We start from the raw sequence: 24,388 nt of genomic DNA on the forward strand, positions 1-24,388 counted from the left end.
AGTGGCTCGCGGGCGCCCAATATCGCCACCTTCGCTGGCTTCACTGCGCATGGAGGCGCCAGTGAGAGCAACAGCGCAGGATGATCAGCGTCAGGGTAGGAACTGAACTTAGCGGCATCAAGGAATGATGAATCTTGATGAAATAATGCAAATTATTTTGCGATCAAATTGTAAGTAATTTAGTTCATAAAGCATTGCTACTGTAGAAACTGGTCAATATAGTTTTGCAAGATAATACAGAACATTATAATTATATTTGAAAATGTAAGCAAATTTTTCAAAAGTTCAGTAAATAATTGATATATTTGCTATGGGATAGGTAGATTTGCAGACATCAAAATCGATGCCGATAAAGAAAATAATCGAGAATTTGAATCGATGCGGCGCAAAAAAGTAAATTCGTATAATTTTCTATCAAATGGCATCTATATTTCAGTAATACCATCGTAGTCGACTTATATCACCTCATTGAACGCTATAAAAGACGCTATAAAATAATTAATATAGTTACAAATTTCACTCAACCCAGGCATCCCAGAAAGCTTTTTAGAATGGTGTGACATATAACATGGATTCGTTCATCGCTTTTTTCGGTGTATGAAGAAATGTAAATTTGACCAATCCACGTGTCCTTTATTCTGATGTCGTTACATTAGAACTCGTATGTATTAATTGTGTAGTTTTTATAATAAATTAATAGTAAAAATAATTTAATAATAATAATCGATTAGCTCCTAAAATATGTTTATCGGTGCCCTGTCAAAATTTTCGTGCCGATTAAGGTCGTTTTAGAGGAACTATGTTCGGCTTAGGGGTGAATCAGGAGCAAGTCGGCCACGTAGGGTGTTTTGCTTCTATTTACCAGCCTCTTTTGGAAGTCAATTGCCCGGTAGGCCGAATCTGCGTAATATGCTTAAAAAGAGCAGCTGGTCAAGCTTCGTCATGATGCCCCTGGTCAAACGCTGATGACGCTATCGCACGATCGGGCTTATCAGTTGCTGAACAAGGTAAACGCACGAACAATCGAAGTTCCCGCCATACGGGGGTATGTGGGGGTCTACCTCCCGCACCCTCATCCGGACAGAGCATACCGTTGCAGCAATTGAATAGGAAGGCGCCAGTTTGAATCGAACCTTCAATCGATCAGTACGTGGTGACGAGTGCTCATTGCTCAATGCTTATCGAAAAGGTACTAGCCTATTATAGTTTTGTCTCATTCAGGGAGCTTTAAACAATTTGATGCTTTCAGAGAGCTTTAAACAATTTCCTTAAATTATGACGTATATGACTGGAAAATTGAAATTATGAAGGAAAATTTGTTAAGTTTTTCCCACGAGTGACAAGATGTAGTTGTATGGTGTAACTTTCACAATCACTTCTTTCAATCACTTCAGCAATCATACGATGCAAGTTCTTTTTTCGNCCGTGTGCCAGCGGCTGACAGGTCTTCGAATTTCGATAGGGTGGAGCTGTCAACTGAGCAAGCTCCAAGTCCATCCCTGGAATAAGAAATATTAAAAAAATATGTCGGAAAATTTTTCTCATATGAACTTCTTTTCAGAAATTAAAAAAATTCAGTGGCGCCATAGTTTTCTTTGAAAAAGCGCGTCTGAACTCACTGGGACATTTGCAATTCGAGTGCCGCTTCTGGGCTCCTGGAGCGACGCTCCTGTAATCGATCAGTTTCTATATGCATGGCGTCAGACAGCCGCCTGAATTTAACCGCTCATATATTCTTTTTTTAGATACATGGCTTCGTAATATTCTTATTTAGTGTTCAGAACACGGATTAGTGTACGCATCAGGTGAATTCATGTTCATTTACCACCTATTGTTGATAAAGTGCATGTAATGTCGACAAAAATCAATGACGTTTGGGCGAACTCAAACAGATAACGCACCACTTATTGACTGACATTCAGGAATTGTTTTTGCCTTAAATTAAAGTATAATGCAATATTAAATGTCACTAAATTATGGGTACTAATTACCAGGGAGATACGCATTCATATTCGTTCTGTAATCATTCATCATTTCTGTCACACTTTTAATATACCTTCTTAGTGAAGCAGTCATTTTGCATAGATGTTACCAGTGTTAATAATAAAGGTGTCTCATCACTATTATTATTCATTATCTTTATTACCACGTGCATTTTTCGAGCGTCATAATGTCGCTCTTCTGTTTCTGTTGTGCTGAAGTTTTCATACATTATTTAATGACCAAAGTTTCGACTTTACTTCAGTACTAATTATTTCAAGTCAGACCCTGAATGTAATAGTTCCCCAAATCATTCCCAATGAAAAAAGGAAACAAGTTTTTCTGATTGTTATAGTGTACCTACAGCATTATTCAACCGCGACACCGTGTGTGGCGTTTTTAATTCTATCTTATGGGCTTGATCAATGGTGGAAATACTAGCAGCCTAACAGGAACTACATATCTGCATGCCTGCTTGGAACTCCTGCTACTGCGAGACGAGCAGTGCTTCAACTGCGGTATTGTGACCTTTGCAACGTCATACTCATGTTCAAAGTTATCTCTTCTTTTCCATGCTAAATGTGTAAAACTAAACTTATGAATGCAGATATTCAGTATCGGGATACGATTTGCATTCGAAGTAAATTTTTATATTCACGACGAGATACGGTCCTGCATCGGCGGCGTTTCATGCACGCGTCGCCCAACAAAAACAACGTTACATGAGAGGGTTACTATTACCTCGGGTCATATCCTTCTGTCTGAAATATATATTACCTAGAAGTACAGACTCTGGAAATAAACAGATGAAAGTTAAACTCGTGTAATGCGTGTTGTGCACGCATGAGGTCGTGGCGGTCTCGTGAGGCAGCTACATTCAGACAGTAATATCAAGTAAGCAGAAAGTTGCTGGCACAGCAAACTCTGCTTGTTATTTAACTTCCTACTTCAAATGCTACTCCTCAGCATCACTTGCTCATATAGCTTTAATTGCATAATGCTCATAGAGTATTAATTTCAGGAAGGGATGTAATGAGTTGAAGGTATGTGAAAAATGATAAATTATTTGTTGACATTAATGATATTCTTCATGAAAATTTGATTTTGAATTTTGTAAGTGTCTCCTGATGCAGCAAAGTTAGGAAACTCCAATGGAACACATCATGTCGGTATCATTTCTTCGCTGAAAATAAAAAAACAGAAAGATGCTTGGAGTAGTGGTGAGAAATAAAAAACGCTGTTAAATAGTTTTTAGAAATTATAGTTTTCGATAATATTTTTCCATGTGGACGCCTGCCCAATAAATCCTTTTAAAGGATTTTTAAACAAATCGATTTTCAGATTCAAGCTAGATGCAATATAAAATTTATAGTAAAGTGAGCATAATTAGGTTTGAATGTCATCGCCATCTGAAAAGAAATATGTATTCATACAAATTAATCAAGATAAAAATGCATGCGCTGTATATATGTTCCAGTGAGAACCTAATGTGATGAAATTATTTATATACGCACACAGACATTCGCAACGTCTTCCTGTCAGCCAAGGTCTAGGATAAATGCCCCTCTATGTATAGCGCCTACACAGTATGCTGGTGTATGTCAAATTCTGCATACGTAAAATGGCTTTTTGAAGATATCTATTTAGATCTCAATAATTTACTTTTAATTATACTAGAAGAAGGTGATGTACAGTAAGTAGTAGTACTAATACTAGAAGAAGGTGAAGAGCTTTTCTAGGTAGTTGAACATATGTACAAATATTTTACTTTATTATTTTTGGATAAATATATTCTAAGAATTGCTATTATATTAGTACATTTTGAAATAATAAATAATATCTATTTTGGACAATACTAACAGGTTAGTATTGTTACAAGGGTTACAAGAATATACATTTCGATACGGCACCTTGCATTATTTTTTACATAAACGTAGCAGTTTAGCTTAAACATAAGCAAAAAATACTATGATCGTATGGTCGTAGCCAAGTCTATTTTTTAATGGTTGTAGCCAAGTTTTTCTCCACTGCACGTTTGCAGCACCAATCTATGCGCGCTAGGCTAAAAAGAAGGTCATATGCGCGCCTTTTATTATGGGTTCAAAGTGTGCACAAAAAGCTCAGCAGCAAGCCAGAGCTATTATATTTAAAATGTAGGCAAATGAATAACCTTTAGGCATTGTTTTAACGAATGCGAGAGTAGAAACTTGACTCGACTATCACGCTCTGTTTAATGAAAGCCGTATACGAAGAGGCTAAACGGAAAAATTTGCAAGGTTTTGTCTAAGAAGATCGATTCTATATGTATAGTTTTCATAGGCAAACCAATCATTTATTGATTAGACTACTGCGAAACGGTAAAATTGAGGAACACATTTGTTCTATTTACTATGAAAAAAATATTTCCGATCCTAGGGACTAAATGAATGAGGTTATTAAAATTATTTTCTATTATGTTGCGCCAAGATAAGTGATTTAATATGCATCTAACCACAACTTGTGCAAGTCTAAACTGTCCCACTCATCTAAAGTCCCCTCAGCTCTCATAAATCGTCGGAGGAAATAATGGCATCCAGGCATTAAATTTTGACCGCATAGCGATGAGAATTCTAATCCTTATCCGAAATTCATAGTCCAATCCTAATGAAATCATCGTGATATGAGGAAAACACAGAGTCTCCCCTCAAGCTGCAGGCTGATCTTGCTGGTAATAAGCAGACGAGGGAGCTAGCGCTTCATAAAGCTCATCAGGCTTATTGCCCCAAACAAAGATAACACAAAGACGCACTTAGCCATTATTATGATACAGGAAGGACACGCGCATTCTCCGGGCGATAATCAAGGGTCCAAAGCAGCGCATCTTTGCGCCGCTACATAATGAGCGGCCGCTCTGCATGACGATGGAGCGGCGACTATACCGGCACAGCTTCAAAAATGTGGGGAGCGATCGCGCTGAGCGGCGCTGAAGGGAAGCGCAAGCAAATAAATTGCTCTAAAGTAAAAATGATTTCGAGACGATAAGCAATAATTATTGTTGTCATGTCATTTTGTGGCGTGAGGAATGCGCTAATGATTGTCCATCTTCATGTTTAATAATTTTTAATTGAATTTGTAAACGTTACTTTGAATAGCTTCAACCTTGGATAAATACAGGATTAATAATTTGTCCTTATTATGTAAATTTTATAACAGACTTACTGAATCATTTGGATCTGATAAGAATTCAACCACAAAATTGTATTACTGGAATTATGGTTTGAAAATTCATGACGTCTTAGCAAGCTAAGCTGACGACGTCATCAATTTGCAATGGCCGGCAATATTATAAAATGCATCGTATCCTGATTACCGTCGTCCTTAAAGAGAATTAATGAGGAGCCTGCATATCTCAGGCCAGCTTCCCCAGGAGAAGCGTCTTGCCGTCTTTATTTTCAAATTAGACAACTAAACGTCACATCAAAGATACAACTCACGAGCGATGATAAACGCTGAGTTTACCACTAATTATTGATGATCAAGTGCACGCAGTCGATGTACATATGCGTTTGTGCTCTCAGCGTTGATATTTTTTTATAAAGCAAAACGTGCAAGAAAAAGTTCACTAGGATATCAGCACTGGAAGGCTGTGTACTCACTCGTATAATGGATATTTGGGTAATGCTAATTTAGGAACTCGATCAGTAGAGGGAAGGATTCATTGGCAACGTAGTAGCTAAAACTCGATTCTTCGCAAATGGCAAAATGTTCATAAGTAAAGTTCCTTGCAATGCTTCTCATTTTCTATGCATTTCACATCTGAAAGCTGAACAAATATTTTCTCATTCCTCTTTTCCATTCGAAAATTTTTTGATTCAACAACAGGAGCAAGAAGCTTTCTAAACGAAACCAGTTTCGTCAGTTTGCCTCGAATATTTCGGCAAATATCACATGCTGAGTGGCTAGAAAATTAAATATTTGGCTAAAAATGCGGGATTACATGACTCACCCTAATCAAAATTTCATCTGTAGTTTGTCGCAATCAATTCAATGCATAATTCGTGTAATTTAGATTCAATTCTTGTCAGGTAGAAGATCTGTACACAAAATTTTTTGGAATAATGAATTATTGCTTAGGCTTCTTTTTGTGTTTTTTGAGACACTGCACTTGTAAATTTCAAAGCGTAGTTTGATTGGGTCAAGTAGTGTGTGATGATGAGGCTATTGTACTGAAGTGATATTTTTTCTTATGACACTGACGATAATGAGCGGGTATTCACATTCGGAAATAAGTTGATCTTGCTTTACATTATCTAAATAATTTAGATACCTTGTAATTTTTTTATACAGACGACACACTTTGCTGATGCCTTAAGCTCTAATCCAAACTAGATTGCAGGTAATAAACCTGTCTACCGTTATCATAATTTTTATTCCTCAATTAAGGTTTCAAATTCTGTTCGGCGAATTTCGGTTGTGCTAATCGATTGTTTTTATTAAGGGTTTTCCGAACTGATGATGTGGCTGAACTCCGAAACGTTTTCTGTGAAGATATGTTAAATTTTATGAAATGATCTTTATAGGTAAATTATAAATTAGTTTTCGTTACAAACAATAGATCGAGGGACATTAGGAATGGTATTATTTCTAGGTGTCTCAGCAAAAAAAGTCAATGCCTGATTTGTAGCGATCGATGTACTCGTATTTATGTTTGCAATACCGCCTTTTTAATTTGTTCACTTCATGAGCTTCCCTCTAAAATAATGGAAACATAATTGGCTGTTATCCAGCATCGATCAAAGCAGATTCAGTCTTAAGTCAACCTCGGGTTGCATTTAAATCTTCGTCGCTGAGAAATGACAGCAGAAATTAAATGAATATTTAAATATTATTATTATTTATTATTATTATTTTTTTGTTTATATAATTGAAAATGCAGTACGAATAGGCTCACTACATTCATTGAAAATGAGGCGATGACGCAAATTAAGCATCAACTGCTCTAAGTAAAAGTTTAAATAACGTATACACGCACTAGTGTAAAAGGTTAAAATTTAATTGGTAGTAAACGATGCGATATAGAATCGTAATTAAGTATGACCTGAGGGTAGTTCGTATGTAGCGGGATCCGAGGATATAGAGGAACAGCGCAAACGATTATATAATATACTTTTAGGATTATAGTTCGGCTTACAATTTAGGATAATCAGATTATAAGTTGGAGCTTTAACACTGATGTCTTCGGCGTCCAGTTGAAGTGTGGATAAGTCTAGAGTGTATCTTCTACTCTGACATTAATTTAGGGTTACTGTCCCAATGGATAATGACAGTAGTAAGGGCTTACACACGAATGTTCTCGGCCCAAGACTGAGGTTAATCGCTTGAGACAGAGCTTTTATAGCTTCGCTATTTGACGTCACCAAGAGCGTGACTTATGAACAGGAAATGCTAATACAAGGAAATGCTTGAGAACATATCGCATGTGAAGGATATAATCTTCAACAAGGAAGACATCAATCAGGAAATATCCAGGGACGAATGGTATCAACATTGTCACCTGACACTATACCTAGACCTGAGAGTTACTCCTATAATGCTCAACCAAGTATAAAACTCGGTAAGAAACGCTTACGCGACAGCACTGCAGTCTGAAAAATTAATCGCATTCGTTCAATTTTTTATTTTTCAAAAGGAACTCCAGAGGCGAAATATTGCAACAGAAGATCCGTGCAAACGAAAAAGCTTTAATGTGACTTATTTTAAATGTTATACAGAATAAAGGTTTACTTACGCAGTAAAAAAAGGAAGTTTAAGCAGACCATGCAGACGAAACTTGCAACTCAGGTTCATCTCGATGGTGACGATGATGGTGACGGGTATGGTGAGGTTAGTGATGCCTACGTGTCTACGGTGACTCACAACTCACGGTTCATCTCGATGGTGACGATGGTGGTGACGGGTATGGTGAGGTTGGTGATGCCTATACCTGTCTCTTATACACATCTAGATGTGTATAAGAGACAGGCGTGACGAACTGTGGTTGGGTTATTGCGGATAAGATAGTCTCACGTTGCGCCCAGTTGGTATACTGGCCCCGTAACATATGGTGCCGTGAACACTTCTTGTCAGTCATTTTGTTTTCTTGTATGCATGCAGATTTATCTGCTTATGCTATTGCAGTTCATAGGTGGACGGCATGGATTTGAAGTATTGACAAGTGTTCTTGAGTTCTTGAATATCTTTGGTGAATGTGTGGTTACTTCACTGGAGTCGATAGTTTACGCCTCTGCGGCAATTGTTCCAACGTCATCGAATGATCGGAGGTCTCTCTGGTTTCTGTGTGGTGGGCAATTTCATACGTGACTCGGAGTGATCATTTACTGGTTGACTTTGTAAAACTGTCTTTTGAAAAACTAATAAAATGGCTATGTGTAGTAATAGTGCGGCTGAGGCCGTACCTGTTTTAGATAAGGAAGAAAGAGTTTTGCATGACAACTTGGATTATTTAGAGAAATTTTTAGAGAGAATAAATCATAGTGATTTTAGAACTTTAATTGTCTCCTAGGTCTAAGATAAGGTTGCGCGATTTTAAAGCAAAAGTTATTAGGTATGATCCTCTTACACTAGATGGGAAATCTGACTAGGAGGCATTAACAAAAGAGGCTTGTGCTAAAGATACGAGTAGAACGGGTGCAATACCCAAAACTAGGAGTATTTTGCGCGCCGCAGATATGCAGGAGGAGGTAGAAAGTCCATCAGATGTTTCGTCAGTAATAGAAACGTCTAGGAGTGATGAGACATCAGTCTCTGAGTTTACTGACAGTTCTAGTGGAGGGAAACGTACGGTCGGAAAGATGAAAAAGTTGAGAAGATTGGGAAAGGGTAAGAAAGTAGATATGGACGTTTTGATCAGGAATTTGGAAAAACTAGATAGTAGAAAGATGCCCACAATGTCGAAGTTTGATTTCGATGGTAGCTTAGGTCTGAGAAGTTTTTTGCGGAAATTTGAATGCTACTGTGAAAACACTTTTAGAGGAGAAAAATATCTGTGGATTGATGAGTTAGAGAGACTCCTCGAAGGAGAAACGCTGATGGCTCTCAGGAATTTATAGAACTTGGAGTGAGTTACCGGGAAATTAAGCAGAAATTATTGAGTTGGTATGAAGACACAAAGGACATTAGAAAGGAGAAGAATAGAAAGAGGTTACAACAGATTAAGTTAGAGCGTGATGAGTCATTATTCTTATTTAGCAGCCGTATAGAGGGAGTTTATCGAGTTGCTTACCCTAAGCACGAGGTTAACAAAAGTAAGATTTTGAGGGAGAAATTTGTGAGCTCTTTGCCAAAAGACGCGCGTCTTGCTTGGTCTTCTCAAGTCATGGCCAGTAGAATGAATGGGTCTAAAGTAACTTGGAATAGTGTACAAAAATTCGCGAGGGCTTATGACAAAGAAATAGAGTATCGGAGTAGAGGGAAAGAAAGCGGTCCGAACGAAATTTTCATTCAGGTGGGCAAAACTGACCCTCGTTCGTCTCGCGATATAGCGCCATCACAAGTACCATTTAGCATGAGACGAAATGGTAATCCGGTAGAGCGGAGAAGCGAATTAGATGAACCCAAGGTTCTGAGACGTTGTGCAGGTTTTCAGGATGCCAATTACATAGAGAATCGTCAGTACCGTAGCCAAGGGCAAATGTCAGAGCATGCTAGGAAGTCAACGATGCCGGTTGCATGTCAATTTGAGAAACCTGTCTGTCGTCATTGTAATAGACCAGGACATATCATACGAGACTGTAGGTCCAGGCTAAGAGCATGTTATGCATGCGGGGATACGGGCCATTTCTTTAGAGATTGTCCTCGTAAGATTGGTATTCGTAGGAGGCAAATAGGTCGTGACAGCACAAATGTTAACGATCGCCATTGGCAGGGCTCTGCCGGAAATTCGATTACGAGAGATGTTGTTGGAAATTATTCAGAACGTAGATTCGGTGGGGGATATTACAAAGAAGGAAATTCACGGGACCGGAATTACCAGTTAAGGGTTGATTCTAATCCGAAAGGGAATTTAAACTAGAGGCCTCTGTCCATGAAGGGGATTAGTGATGTTGTTGTAGAGAGACTCGGAGCTATGGGTAACGATGTTGTGAAGGTTAATGTAGATAATAAGAATCTAACAGCTATAGATAATTCTTCAACAGAAATTCAGTGTATAGTTTTACTGAAGTGGATCTGCTCGGAGTGGATATGGCAACCATGCCGTTCGCAGTGGTCAAACAGACAAATATGCCATGTTGCTGTGTATTGGGAGCAAATTTTTTGTCATCCAATGGGTTAGAAGTTGATTATAGTTTGAACCAACTCGGTCTGAAGGAACATAGCAGTTTTTCGTACCCTCTCAGAGCTGGCTCGGATAACCAAGTCAGAAATGAGGTGATTTATTCATTGGGTGTAGAAGTAGGTGATTCTGCAGGCATTTCTGATGAGGACTCTGAAATAATGGTTAGATATTCTTTTCTTTCGGAAGATTCTGTGGTAGAAATTCAACGGGGAGATGGTGCCATTAGGATGCTCAGGCAATCTCAATCAGGGGCTACGCACGGAGTATTGGAGTAAAGATTTAAAGCAATTCCGGAAATATCGTGTGTCATTGAGCATAAAATCTGGAGTAGTGGTGAAACGCGTTGGGAATATCTGGTTACCCGTTGTACCATTTCAGTTGATGGCGGAGGCGATGATCAAAACTCATTCAGAACTGGCGCATGTAGGGAGAACCAAACTGATAGAAGTTGTTCTCAAGCATTTTTGGCACCCAGACTTGGGAAAGGTGGCTGCGGACATTTGCAGTACATGTGTCCACTGTCAATTATTTAAAGTTTCTTCTCAGCTGGTTCGTCCTCCAATTTTGAAAGTTCAGGCAAACTCGCCTTTTGATTTGGTGGCGATGGATTTGGTCCAGTTTCCCAGGTCGAGATGTGGGAATGTTGCCATTTTAGTAGCGGTCGATCATTATTCTAAGTTTATGTGTGCTGTACCGTTGCGAGATAAGACAGCGAAATCCGTAGTAGATGCTCTCGTTGGACGGGTTTTGCCTTCGTTTCTCAAAATACCAAACCGTGTTTTGACAGATAATGGGCCAGAGTTTGCGTGTAGTTCCTTCGAGGAAGCATTGAGGTCATTTAATATTGCCCATATTTTTTCTACAAGATACAAAGCGCCATCAAATGGGTCTGTCGAGAGATGCAATCGTACGATAATAGAGCTATTGAAAGGGTTTACAGGTGGTGAAGCGAGACAGGATTGGGATCAGAATTTGGGTAGGGCAGTGATTATTTATAACAACACCTTTCACTCAGAATTGGGTATGTCGCCTGGTAGTTTTCTTCTCGAACGATGTCACGAAAAGCGGGATAAATTTATGATGAACTCAGATGTTATGGATGTGTGGCGTGATGGTCATCATGCATTCGAATCGTTCGCGTAAGGCCAGAAGGTGGCAATAAAAATTCAGAGGATTGGTAATCTGGTGTCAGATAAGCTATTGCAGAGGTACGATGGTCCATATGAAGTGACGCAAGTAAGGTCTAATGGTGTTACATATGAGATCAAAGACGTCTCCACAGGCAAAATCGTGAAGGCACATCATTGCCAACTAAAGGAGTGGAAATCCATGCCCTCTTATTTATCTAGGATTTGGTCCCGATTATCTTTCATGGATGAATCCGTAGACCGCGAGTGTAGTGACAGTAGTGTATGTATTCCTTTCATAGGAAATGCAGTTTCTTCTGAAGAGAGCACTTCTAGCGGGGAAAAGAAGAGGGAAAAGCACGTTATGCGGAAAAGAAAAACATGTTTCCAGCAGTCCGTCGTAAGAGGAGGTGTTTTGATGCATTAAAGCCATTGAGTGAGTTGCCGTGTTCGGAAATACCCGATCCTTTCGGAGAGATGGACGACCGTAAAATAGTTCAGCCAGAGAGAAGCTATAGTTCAGTAGAGTCCGTTCAGCTTGAGTCCACTCCTATATCTTTGGAGACTGCGACGACTCGGATATCTCCCGGGGACGTTTCCATTTCTATGGAGGTAAACGGAAGTGCTGATCAGAGCTTGAATGGCGGTGTTGTAGACAATAACGTAGACGACATTGTAGATCATCGAGTCCGAGCAGAAGGTGTAAGCCAGGGAGCAGTTCCTATCAGTGAGTCTCCTGATGCTGAAGGGGCAATAGAAACTACCAATCGGCAATACGGCGAGGGTACCAGTGCTCAGATAGAGGGTTGCGCAAGTATTCCTCTGGGGTGGGTAGACCATACAGAGCAAGTTATTTTAGAATGTGAAACTTTTCACGGAGTGAGGGAAGATAATTCTAGCGACATAGGAGCATCAGCTAAGCGAAGGGTTATGACTATCAGGAAGGAACTAGGATTTAGAGATAGGAGTAGGAGTAGCAGTCCATTCGGCTGTATTTGGGAAGGTCGATCGGATGATCATTTAGACTAGAGCAAACAAATGACGCGGTTAGGGACGAAAGCTTGATTAAGAGAAACGAAACCTTTTTAACCCAAATAAAAATTAAGGGTGGTGCACCGATGATTATAGGTGGCGATAGTAGTTTATAGGTGGCGTAACGGTGAGTGGCCAGATTTGCCTAAAATCGACAATAAAACATCAATAAATCGAAAGGGTGGCGAGTAAAGTTGGCAGTCATCTATGAATCATCGCTGATTTGTAAGGTCTGAATAATCGATAGCACATTGCAGGCAAATCTCTTGTAAGCCACGCATGAAAACCGTTTGCCTACACAATGCACGAAGGTATTTGCCACAGTAATTTATCCAACGTAGAAATGTGTTATTGGATTGCGGGTCATTCGAGATCAAGACGAAACCATGACTTCGTTTTGTGTGCTTGGCTTTTAAGAATTAGTTATGTTAAGAAAATTTAAATATGCTCAATGTAATCATACTTAATTGAATCTAGCAGTATGACTCTGTAAAACGGTTATCTATGTTTTAATCGTAATGAATGGTATTTACTTTTGTTTAGAATAAACCTTTTGAAGGTGTCGACTAATAGCGAGAAACCGTTGAGCGGAAGCAATACTTGAGGAAGGCGATAGCAGAGCGACTCCAACCTACCATACAAGTATAAGAACAAACACGAATAACATCAAGATAATCGGATCGTAAAAAATTTTCATAAATAGTTTTACAAATAAATTCGGTAAGTTGGATATGCCATACACTCAAAAAAATGGGTGAGACTTGTCCAAATGGTGAAGGACAAACAGAAGAAGTTTCGATTCAGCACATAAACCTTTATTTTCGTAAATAAATAAATACATTATAAATAAGCACCAGTACAATTTCTGACATTATCATATTCAATGGAAATTGAGTTTATCATTGAGTCGCCATGAAGATCAAGCACCCGAAATCCACGCGCGAAACTAAAATTTGCTGCTTTAATTATTCCCGTCACAAAGAGTATAAAATAGAACTAAAATCAACTAAAAGAAGGACTAAAATCATGTTACGATAAAGAACACCTCGATTCAACTTCAAAAAATGGCGGGAAATAGACAATCAAACATTTATTCTGATCTAAATCCGTTTATTACGAAGGCCATTATGCGTGGCCCGCAAGCATCAGTGCAGTCCAGTAACCCGTACTCTCTACTAAATCAGGCAGCGAGTCTCATGTATTCTTTAACGAAGCTTAACTGCGCTGACTAAACAATTCTGGAATTATTTTGTAAAGTTAAACAGATTTTGTTTTGATGTGGGCAGAATTTTTTCTGAAACTTACGAAGGGACTCAGTAACCTTGTTGAGGAGCCTGGTAGGACTGCTGGTGCTGTGGGGGAGCCTGGTTGGAGTGTCGGGGCTGTTGAGGAGCCGGGTAGGTCTGCCGGGGCTGTTGAGGAGCCTGGTAGGACTGCCGGGGCTGTTGAGGAGCCTGGTATGACTGTTGGGATTGTTGAGGAGCCTGGTAGGACTGTTGGGGCTGTTGAGGAGCCGGGTAGGACTGCCGGGGCTGTTGAGAAGCCTGGTAGGACTGTCGAGGCTGTTGAGGAGCCTGGTAGGACTGCTGGGGTTGTTGAGGAGCCTGGTAGGATTGCTGGGGCTGTTGGGGAGCCTGGTAGGACTGCTGGGGTTGTTGAGGAGCCTGGTTGAACTGCTGGGGCTGTTGGGGAGCTCGATAAGACTGTTGAGTTTGTTGAGGAAATTGAGCTTCACCTTCGTACGTGACCTCAGCAACAAAGCCAGAGTCTCCATCCACATAATAAGTGACTCGTTGTCGACGCCCGTCTGGAAGATCCACGAAATAAGACCCGTCTGTCCTGTCACCGTCTCGAGTCTCTTGGTGACCGAAGTTGTTGCCAGAATTAGCCTCACTCACAATCCATTCGAAGTCGTACTGGGCAGGAGCCTGAAAAAATAGCTTGGTTAAATGACAGAGAATATAGGTCCATTCGTATAGTTAGAAATTAATACTCTCATATTCATCGTTTTCATTGGCGTAGAAACTGGATGTCGCTGCCTGACGATTTCCTGCAAAGTGGTTAAATACATGGCACCATTATTGTGTTATCTGAACTATCGATAATAACATTCAACACTCTGCCAGCAACAAGCACATGGAATAGTGCGATGACTTGTTACATGATTAACTGTAGACAAAAATTCGTACCTGATTGTCGTATACTGATGTCTGCTGCGATGGTTGTTGATAGCTTTGGGATGAAGCTTGTGGCAGAGGGGTGGGTTGTTGATAACTTTGCTGTGGAGCTTGTGGCCGACGGGCGGGTTGTTGATAACTTTGTTGTGGAGCTTCTGGCTGACGGGCGGGTTGTTGATAGCTTTGGGATGGTACTTGTTGCTGACGGGCGGGTTGTTGATAGCTTTGGGATGGAGCTTGTGGCTGACGGGCGGGTTGCTGATAGCTTTGGGATGGAGCTTGTGGTTGACGGGCGGGTTGTTGATAACTTTGGGACGGAGCTTGTGGCTGACGGGCGGGTTGTTGATAACTTTGTTGTGGAGCTTGTGGCTGACGGGCGGGTTGTTGATAGCTTTGGGATGGTGCTTGTGGCTGACGGGCGGGTTGTTGATAGCTTTGGGACGGAGCTTGAGGCTGACGGGGGGGTTGCTGATAGCTTTGGGATGGAGCTTGTGGCTGACGGGCGGGTTGTTGATAGCTTTGGGATGGAGCTTGTGGCTGACGGGCAAATATAACTATTCTGTAATTTATATCGGATTTTATCTTTATTTATATGGAATAATTAATGTCGGAATGGGGAACTTCTGAATTTATTCTAAAATAGTGGAAATTTTATTGATTTCGTAGTTAGGTTAGTTTTTTCGAAAAAAATGCAACATGCAATGCTTAACTGAGCATTAACTCGGTCACGGGTCTTGAACTGAAGTTTAAAGAAGAAAAGTTTTTGAGCATTTTTCCGAAGGAATGACGAAGAAAATAAAATTTTCTTAGAATTTAGTCTGATTTTCATTAATTATATACAATAATTAACAGCAGTATAGGGTTTGCAGTCCGCAAGTTGATGACACCTGTTCTTGACTGAGAAATATTGACCGATTGTTATAAAAATGAAGGTCTCGTATCAAAATTAAAAATTGAGTTTTTGCGCTTTTTAATCTCATAGAAAATATTTTACGGTACACATGGTCTTAAACCTTTCTTACCTGCATTGCAGCTGCGTTGTCTCGGTACTCAGGGAAATAACCTATCCAGTTATTTTCTCTGTTGAAAGAAGAAGAGGAATAATTTCAACTGCTGTATACACTGACAGAGTAACCTTGAATTAAAAATTCAAATTAAAGTTAAAAATTAGCTTAAAATTTCAAATTAAAATTTTAGATTGAAAATTTAAATTAAACTTTAAATTAAAAATTTTAATTACAATTTTAAATTAAACTTTTAGTTAAATTTGTAAATTAAAATTTGTAATTTAAATCCTATTCTTGAAAATTCCAGATAAATTTTAAATTAAAAATTCGAATTCAAATTTTAAATTAAAAATTCAAATTCAAATTTTAAATTAAAAATTCAAAATAAAATTTTCAATTACAAATGTACTTAAATTTAATCAGACTGAAGGAGCACCAACACGATCAGTTATTTTATTGTCTACTAAAGCAAGTTGGCCCGATATCGTGTCGTTCCCAATTACTTGATCCCGAAAACGGTATTCACTATCCAATAATTTAAAAACTATTGTTATTTTCAAAATCCTCGTTCCAACGAGCATTCAACACGGAACTCGCATTTTGATTTTGTTTTAAATTATAAGCCAATTTTAATTTTCTTAGTGTTTTTTTTTTTAATTTCCCTCTTTCTATTTTAATTTTTTTATATTACTTTGTATGTAAAAATTAAAAAAAAATTGTAATTAATTTTAATAATTCACAATTACCTACCTCTTCACGTTTAGAAATAAAATACTATTCTCTCACTAAAAATAAGTTTTCAAGGCTAGAGATAATATGATGAAACGACAAGCATTCTTGATGAACGCCACAACAGCCCCTATTTGTTTGTGGTGCTTCAAACACATACATGCACACGCTTTGAAAAATATAAACAAGATAATTCGTTATAACAAAGTTAAGAATTTCCTCTCTGCTATTAAACAATAAATTGATGTTAAACACTTTTTGTGATCCAAGAACTTGACAAATTTATAATTTGTACCTAAATCACTTTAAAAAAATCCTGATATATTTTCTCAGTGAAGTGAGTATTGATTCGATTATGCAACTAATTCATATCTGAAACATACACATTTATACTTATTATCCGAAATTAACGAAACAAATTATTCTTTTTGATCATTGACAGAGGGGCAGTTCAGAGTACTAGGATTGGGGCAGTTAGTTGCGTGTTCGAGACCGCAACAAGCTGTAAATGTTTTACGATATTAAAAATCGGCGACAGGCCTACGGCGCGCCCTACTAAACGCCGAAACCGCTATTCTAAAGAAGATTATTACTATTTACAATTGAATAATAACAATCTAAATATGATTTTGACTGCTCAGTAGGCAAGGAAATCTTATTCTTCTGAAAACATCTCAGGTGGGTGGCGTCCATCTCCCACCGTCGCTATTGCTGAACTGTGCAGTTACCCGCACACGCGAAGCTTATATACCCGTGCCCGCACTGGGAAGAATATGTATATCAGTGCCGGTCACGATGCCAATCAGGTGCAAGGTTGCCCGCTGGTGCCACGCGCTATCAAATACAGATCACTTATTACTTCTATGGTATATGTACTTTGATGGTTATGATCTCAAGTTTAAGTGATCGTAAGTCTACCGATTTAAGCTGATCGTAAGTCAATCGATTTAAGCTGATCGTAAGTCTATCGATTTAGGCTGATAGTAAGTATATCGGTTTAAGCTAATCGTAAGTCCATCGACTTAGGGTAATCGTAAGTTTATCGGTTTAAGCTGATCGTAAGTGTAGCGATTCAGGCTAATAGTAAGTATATCGGTTTATGCTGATCGTAAGTCTATCAATTTAGAGTGATCGTAAGTTTATCGATTTAAGCTGATCATAAGTCTATTGGTGAATGCAAGCTCTCTTTCGCACGTACTGTAAGTCTTTAAAAGAATCATTATATTTTGATTTTGATACTTACAGCGATCAATCGGCGATCTTTCAGCGATACTTACTTATAAAATACTTTTAGCGATCCATAGCTTGCTATGATCGCCATTAAATGTTTAGATCTGATCGAAATTAATTGCTTTCCGAGTTCATGTCAAAGGAATCAGGAAATTAAAGAAATTAATGTGCTCTGCACTCTCATTAATTTCTTTGCAGTTCATCAGCTTTTCAACTCAAATATGAATTCAGCCACTGCCCGTCCAGCCACCGCCATCCCCATCCCTTTATAGCCACTGCCATTTTAGTCTATTTCAGCCACTGCCATCTCTATCCATTTCAGCCACCGCCATCCTCAACCACTTTGGTAGCCGTCATCTTCAACCCAACCGTCCAAAACAGAGACTAAATTGAATGAAAGCTGTAAATGTGAGTATAATATGTATTTTTGCTTTACTGAACTGTCTGCATTATTAAGGTTCAAATCAAAAGCTTCGTCAGTGCGAATTTTTCAAGCCGTGGAAGAAATTCTTAGTGAATAAAAATGAATTGTTTCATGTGTTCATTAAAAAGTTAAAATAGTTATGAGCAAATTTTACCCAATAAAAAGCTAGAACATGAATGAGGTGAGGAAAGTTTATTGAATTTGAGTGGTTCTAATCGCAGTGTCTTTGAATATATAAAAACACTGAATTTCAGCTTTTGATTTGCCGGCCGTACAAACGAGTTTTTTTATAGTTCCTGAATTACTTGAAATATTTCATCTACGTCAAGTACACATGACAACGTTTTTTTCTTGTGGAGGGAATAGCATGCTCTATTTTTGCATATAAATATATTTTTGTATTATCTATTTCTATATTAGGTGATATACATTATTTTATTATATGAAGTATTTATCGTAAAATATAATTTTGAGCTTATGGCAGTGGCAGAGTGACTTGAGCGGGAGACACGCTGTTGCACCACAACGAGAACAAAGTTAAGCATGCGAACTCATATGTTGGAGCAGGGTGATCGTGCAAGGAATCATGTTATTTTAGTATTATTCTCAAATATTGTATCACAAGCGGCTTTTTTATCCATTTTAGGAACTTATATTCATTTAAGCTCCTATACGTAAAAGCGAGCATATAGAGTATAATTAATATGAAAATTGCATAGCCCAAAACGACAATGGTTACAGCCACAGCAGCCGATCAGGGCTAAGTAGTGCAGTTATACTGTAATAATTTGCGTTTAAAAATTACTTTTTAAAGACAACACTTCTGAAGAATCCAATGTCTTTTATGTTACACGTGTACAATGAATTTCTAATTTTATTTTCAAATCAATAAAAAATCAATTTTCAAATTTTTTTAATATATAACATTGTTGTAAATTTTCAAAATTATTTATTCTATCAACTGATTCAAACACTGTCTCTGACTTTATGTAAGTGTGCAAAATTTCAGATCGATTGGACAGGTACAAGTGTGTTAAATATAGATTATAAGATTTGTAGCAGACAAAATTATTTTAAAATTTTTCTTAATATTGATTTTTTTGCATTTTCAAAATTATTTCTTCTGTCAATTGATTCATGCATTGTCTCCAACTTTGCGCAAGTGTGCAAAATTTCAGATCGATTGGAGGGGTAGAAGTGCGTTAAATATCGATTATAAGATTTGTAGCAGACAGACAAACAACAAGAAGTGAGTTTCAAAAGAAGTATTGTAATAATAATAAAAGATAACATATACCTCTCATATGATGAAATCATAATGGTCTAGGGCTGATATTAGTTCTCAATATAATAAAATTGAATGATGAGCTCTTTTTGAACAATATGGTCTGACAGAATATTAAATTTACAGATTTCAATAACAACTCCCCTGAAAAATCAACTAAGAACAGCATTACCATCAAACCATCAAGAACTATCAAACCATCAAGAACCCTTAAACCACCAAGAACCATGAAGCTATCAAGAACCATCAAACCATCAAGAACCATCAAACCATCAAGAACCATCAAACCATCAAGAACCATCAAGCCGTGACGAACATCAAGAACCACTGTTGCAACTCATCAAACATGACCAGCAAATCTCACGCGGAAATCATCAAACCATCAAGAACCATCAAACCATCAAGAACCATCAAGCCATAACGAACATCAAGAACCACTGGTGCAACTCATCAAACATGACCTGCAAATCTCACGCAGAAACATGATCTACTCAAGTAAGCAGATCAGTTCTTCGCGTCCATCACAAAGCGAGAAGAATTGACGTGCAGCTGCAGCGTCTTTGTGTTAAGCCTTGACCTGCCCCTCTTCAGGTCGAGCACTCGCCCCACCCTAGGGGGAGTACCTAGTTGGGGGGCACACACTGGGGGCATGCCTAGTTGGGGGGCACCCACTGGGGGAGTACCTAGTTGCGGGGCACCCACTGGGGGAGCGTGCCTAGTTGGGGGGGCACCCACTGGGGGAGTGCCTAGTTGGGGGGCACCCACTGAGGGAGTGCCTAGTTGGGGCACCCACTGGCAATGCACCCAGTTTGGAAGACACCGTTAATTGACACTTATTAGTCCAATAGAATTAACTCATTTAATCAATAATAAATTTCTTCCGTAGATTTATTGCATAAAATAGGTCAACGAATTACTTAACGTTTATCTAAATTTTGATATAGTTAATAATTTTTCAATCCAGGAAAAACAAAGATACAGTGGACATTTTCAGTTTTTTTTTGCATTGTCATAATAAAAATTATTAATTTTGAGCTAATTATAGCGCTAGATACTGACATACCCAGCACTCACACGTCATCATGCTCATCGTCCTCCAGTTTTCACTTCCGACTCGCGCTGGAGTGCCCGCTTTTTCCATCAGGATCGACGATTGTGAAGACACCCGGCGCTTATTGGGTGAACTGAACTCCTCATGCAGTTAGAAACTCAACACTAGAGTACAGAATGTGAGCAGTGTTATGTACTCTGGTGTAATGTGAGCAGTACCATGCATGGTGGTAGTATTCGTACTATCATAACATATTTGAGAGAACCCGTCCGTCGTAGTGCATATTTGAGAGAACTTGTCATCGTAGTGCATATTTGAGAGAACTTGTCCGTCGTAGTGCATATTTGAGAGAACTTGTCCGTCGTAGTGCAAATTTGAGAGAACCTGTCCATCGTAGTATGTATTTGATAGAACTCATCCATCGTATTACATGTTTGAGAGAACCCGTAGATATTTGTGAGAACTCGTCCATCGTAGTGCATATTTGAGAGAACCTGTTCATCGTAGTGCATATTTGAGAGAACCTATTCATCGTAGTGCATATTTGAGAGAACCTATTCATCGTAGTGCATATTTGAGAGAACCTGTTCATCGTAGTGCATATTTGAGAGAACCTATTCATCGTAGTGCATATTTGAGAGAAGCAGTTTCGAGGAAATTAACTGGACAATTAGTTGCGAATAATTATTTATAAAAACCCAGTTTTAATAAACCAGTTTCACTTTCAGGTTCAAAAATCCAATAAGTATCATTATCGGCATTTTTCTTGTATTTTTGTATAAAACTCTAAGATTTTTAATATTAAATACAATTCCAATTATGTCAATGCGTTTAATTTTCTGTCTGGAACTGATGTTATTTTACATCGGCAATAATGGTGTACCGGAGGGCAGCGAAAGAAAATTCGGTAATTTCCAATTTCCATTTCTTCAAGGCTAAATTAAAATAAAGTAACACCTGCAACAAATGAGAAATCGTTAAGAAGAGCACTCATTATTAGAGTTTTGGGTTTGATCTTACGACGCCAATTCGCCTCGTTTTGCCGGAACAACGGATCGTAAATTTACGTGACATGCGCACCGTTCACGACGTGCCAATACAGATACGGGTAAGTGAAGGGCATGGGGCTCACGTGTCCGTATGCTAACAAGCTCGTTAGCGAGGTTTCCAGATGAGTCTTTTTTTATGGACAAGTTTGACGATTCGGTCCTTTTTTAATTTCCATGGCCGGTTAAAAATATTTGCTGGTCTTAAATTCCAATGTGAAAGAAATTATAAAAATTTAATTTTTGCACTGCAATTAGCAAATTTACTTTTAAATATTGAAATTTGGCAGGTTTTGGCCGTTTGAGCGCCTTTTTGTGAGCTGATTTGAGCGTATTTCCACAATCTGGCAGCCTTGCTCGTCGAGCACTCGTAATACAGTCAATTTTAAATATTATTTGTGAACGCCCCATATTCATCCCCCGCTAACTTTCAAAATTATTTTCACCAGTTTTTCAAAGTTATTTTCATGCACCATTTCTTGAAAGTGAAGCAAGAAATCCAAACAGTAATCAACTTTTTCGTTATCTATTAATTAAACGAACACTTTCTTCTGAAACTTCCTGAAAATGAAAGTTTTAGATGAAGAGGCTTTATCATCGGTGCTTGTTTTTCCCTTATTAAAATGGCAGCTGAGGTTCCTATTCCGATGTTAATTACAATTGACCACGGCTTTACATTTCACTATTAATATCATGTAAGTCATAAGCTACAAACATATAGGGAGAACTTTCAATAAGAAGAATATAATTGGTCTCTCTGTTGCATATGTGGTTCATCACGATATCGCGCCATGCATGCATTAAGGTTACTTTTTCACTACTGAACTACACTTGATAAGCTTTGTCTATACGCAAGCTAATAACTCGTGTCAAGGTAAGTATAAAAACCTGAAGGTTGAAGGTAGAGCTGAGTCTCCCCCGAGGCTGAGTAACTGAGCTAGCAAGTCAAAACAGCGGTTTGCCACTTAACAACCATGTATGTAACCTGGTCGATTGTTATTCACTGTTCGACTGTTACCATGTGGATAGTTATTCATTTGTGTAACTTATGCGCAGTAGTGATTCCCAAATAGTTACAGGATTTATTTTTTTTACTACCCGGTGCGTGCCCTCCCATATTCCCCTGTAACGCGATCAAAATTCTTTACAAATTTCATCATGCTTTTATCATTAAGTTCTAAAGAATAACAATTAATATTATGAGTCAAAAAATATTACAATTTATAGCTCAGAAATAAAAAATCTGTTACTTTATCCAATAGCAAAAAGTTACAATACAGCAGCCTAATAAGGGAGCGATGATGCAAATGCAGATGATGAACTCAAATCTGTCAGGCAATTTGTTGAAACATATCCACGAGTCACTCATGGCCGCTTTTGGTCTCAAATCAAAACAATTAGATTTTTAATAAAAAATGATTCATCAATGTAAGCAAATACTTTTTTCATTTTAGGTGTATGGTATTTGAAGCAGACTTAGGGTATTAGAATAGAATAGAATAGAAGTGCCGGCGCTGAAGAAATAGGCCCATGCCCTGTTGCCGATTCTTGAATTTTTCGTGACTTGATTCACAAGGGATCCGGCCTTTGGAACCCGATCTTTCCATAACTGACGATTGATTTGAGATAGCTGCTGGACTGTTGTGCCTGGTCAGTTGTGGAAATATCGGGTTCCAAAGGCCGGATCTCTTGTGAATCAAGTCACGAAAAATTCAAGAATCGGCAAAAGGCCATGGGCCTATTTCTTCAATGCCGACACTTCTATCTGTCTCTTATACACATCTAGATGTGTATAAGAGACAGGCATNAATGGTGTACCGGAGGGCAGCGAAAGAAAATTCGGTAATTTCCAATTTCCATTTCTTCAAGGCTAAATTAAAATAAAGTAACACCTGCAACAAATGAGAAATCGTTAAGAAGAGCACTCATTATTAGAGTTTTGGGTTTGATCTTACGACGCCAATTCGCCTCGTTTTGCCGGAACAACGGATCGTAAATTTACGTGACATGCGCACCGTTCACGACGTGCCAATACAGATACGGGTAAGTGAAGGGCATGGGGCTCACGTGTCCGTATGCTAACAAGCTCGTTAGCGTGGTTTCCAGATGAGTCTTTTTCTGGACAAATTAGACGATTCTGGCCTTTTTTAATTGCATTGGCCGGTAAAAATATGTGCTGGTCTTAAATTCCAATGTGAAAGAAATTATAAAAATTGAATTGCTGCACTGCGATTAGAAAACTAACTTTTAAATATTGAAATTTAGCAGGTTTTGGCCGTTTGAGCGCCTTCTTGTGAGCTGATTTGAAAGTTTTACCACAATCTGGCAGCCTTGCTCGTTGGCGCTATGGTGCTCAGCACGCGTAGGTGACGCGAGCCTCAGCACAGCATGATTACATGGTCTTTTTAACACATTTGTGAACGCCCTGTACTCATCCCCTGCTAACTTTCTAAATTATTTTCAGAAATTTTTCACAATTATTTTCGTGCACTATTTCCTGAATGTGAACCAAGAAATCCGAACATGAATTCGTTATCTATTAATTAAAACTAACTTCTGAAATTTCCTGAAACTGGAAGTTTTAGATGAAGAGGCTTTATCATCGGTGCATGTTTTCCACTTGTTAAAATGACAGCTGAGGTTCCACTCCCGATGTTAATAACATTTGACCACGGCTTTACACTTTTCTATTAATATAATGTAAGTTTTAAAGGGAGCGTCTGGCCAAAATTTTTTAATTTTGGCTTTTCCGGTTTTTAGTCTCATCTTAAAGCTGACGTTCTGCTCTATCCAACGGTACCAAAATCATCTCTGTACATTGATTTATGCGTTCAAGACAGATCGCGAAAGGGTGGGGGGTGGTGGAGTTCTTTCACATTAAAGATGGGCGGAAATTCCCGGTAGCATACTTAAATAGCTAGTCCACATACGATGTGCTTCAGTTACCCGCCTGCAGTTGTACGGGAGGGTTTGCGTGTCGTCGTTC

At 38.6% G+C, this 24,388-nt stretch overlaps 2 protein-coding genes across 2 annotated transcripts in view; both read right to left on the reverse strand.

Annotated features, from left to right (window-relative positions):
- LOC108667211 overlaps nt 1-7,929 on the reverse strand; it is a 46,965-nt gene extending 39,036 nt beyond the window's left edge. Inside the window, exon 1 of the mRNA XM_047880333.1 lies at nt 7,883-7,929. Within this exon, the coding sequence (XP_047736289.1) occupies nt 7,883-7,889 (7 nt within the window). The 5' untranslated portion in view covers nt 7,890-7,929. The remainder of the gene's footprint in view (nt 1-7,882) is intronic.
- A 5,775-nt stretch (nt 7,930-13,704) lies between these two features.
- LOC108667213 (DNA translocase FtsK) lies at nt 13,705-20,386 on the reverse strand. The gene is made up of 4 exons (XM_018154208.2): nt 20,369-20,386; nt 19,883-20,097; nt 14,643-15,189; nt 13,705-14,381 (listed from the first exon to the last, which is right to left on the reverse strand). Exons 1-4 carry the CDS (start codon nt 20,384-20,386, stop codon nt 13,767-13,769), a joined length of 1,395 nt encoding a protein of 464 aa, XP_018009697.1. The 3' UTR covers nt 13,705-13,766.
- Between the last annotated feature and the right edge of the window lie 4,002 nt (nt 20,387-24,388).

The sequence above is a fragment of the Hyalella azteca genome, unplaced genomic scaffold (assembly GCF_000764305.2).
Source record: "Hyalella azteca isolate HAZT.00-mixed unplaced genomic scaffold, Hazt_2.0.2 contig5203, whole genome shotgun sequence".
Classification (NCBI taxonomy): Eukaryota; Metazoa; Arthropoda; class Malacostraca; order Amphipoda; family Hyalellidae; genus Hyalella; species Hyalella azteca.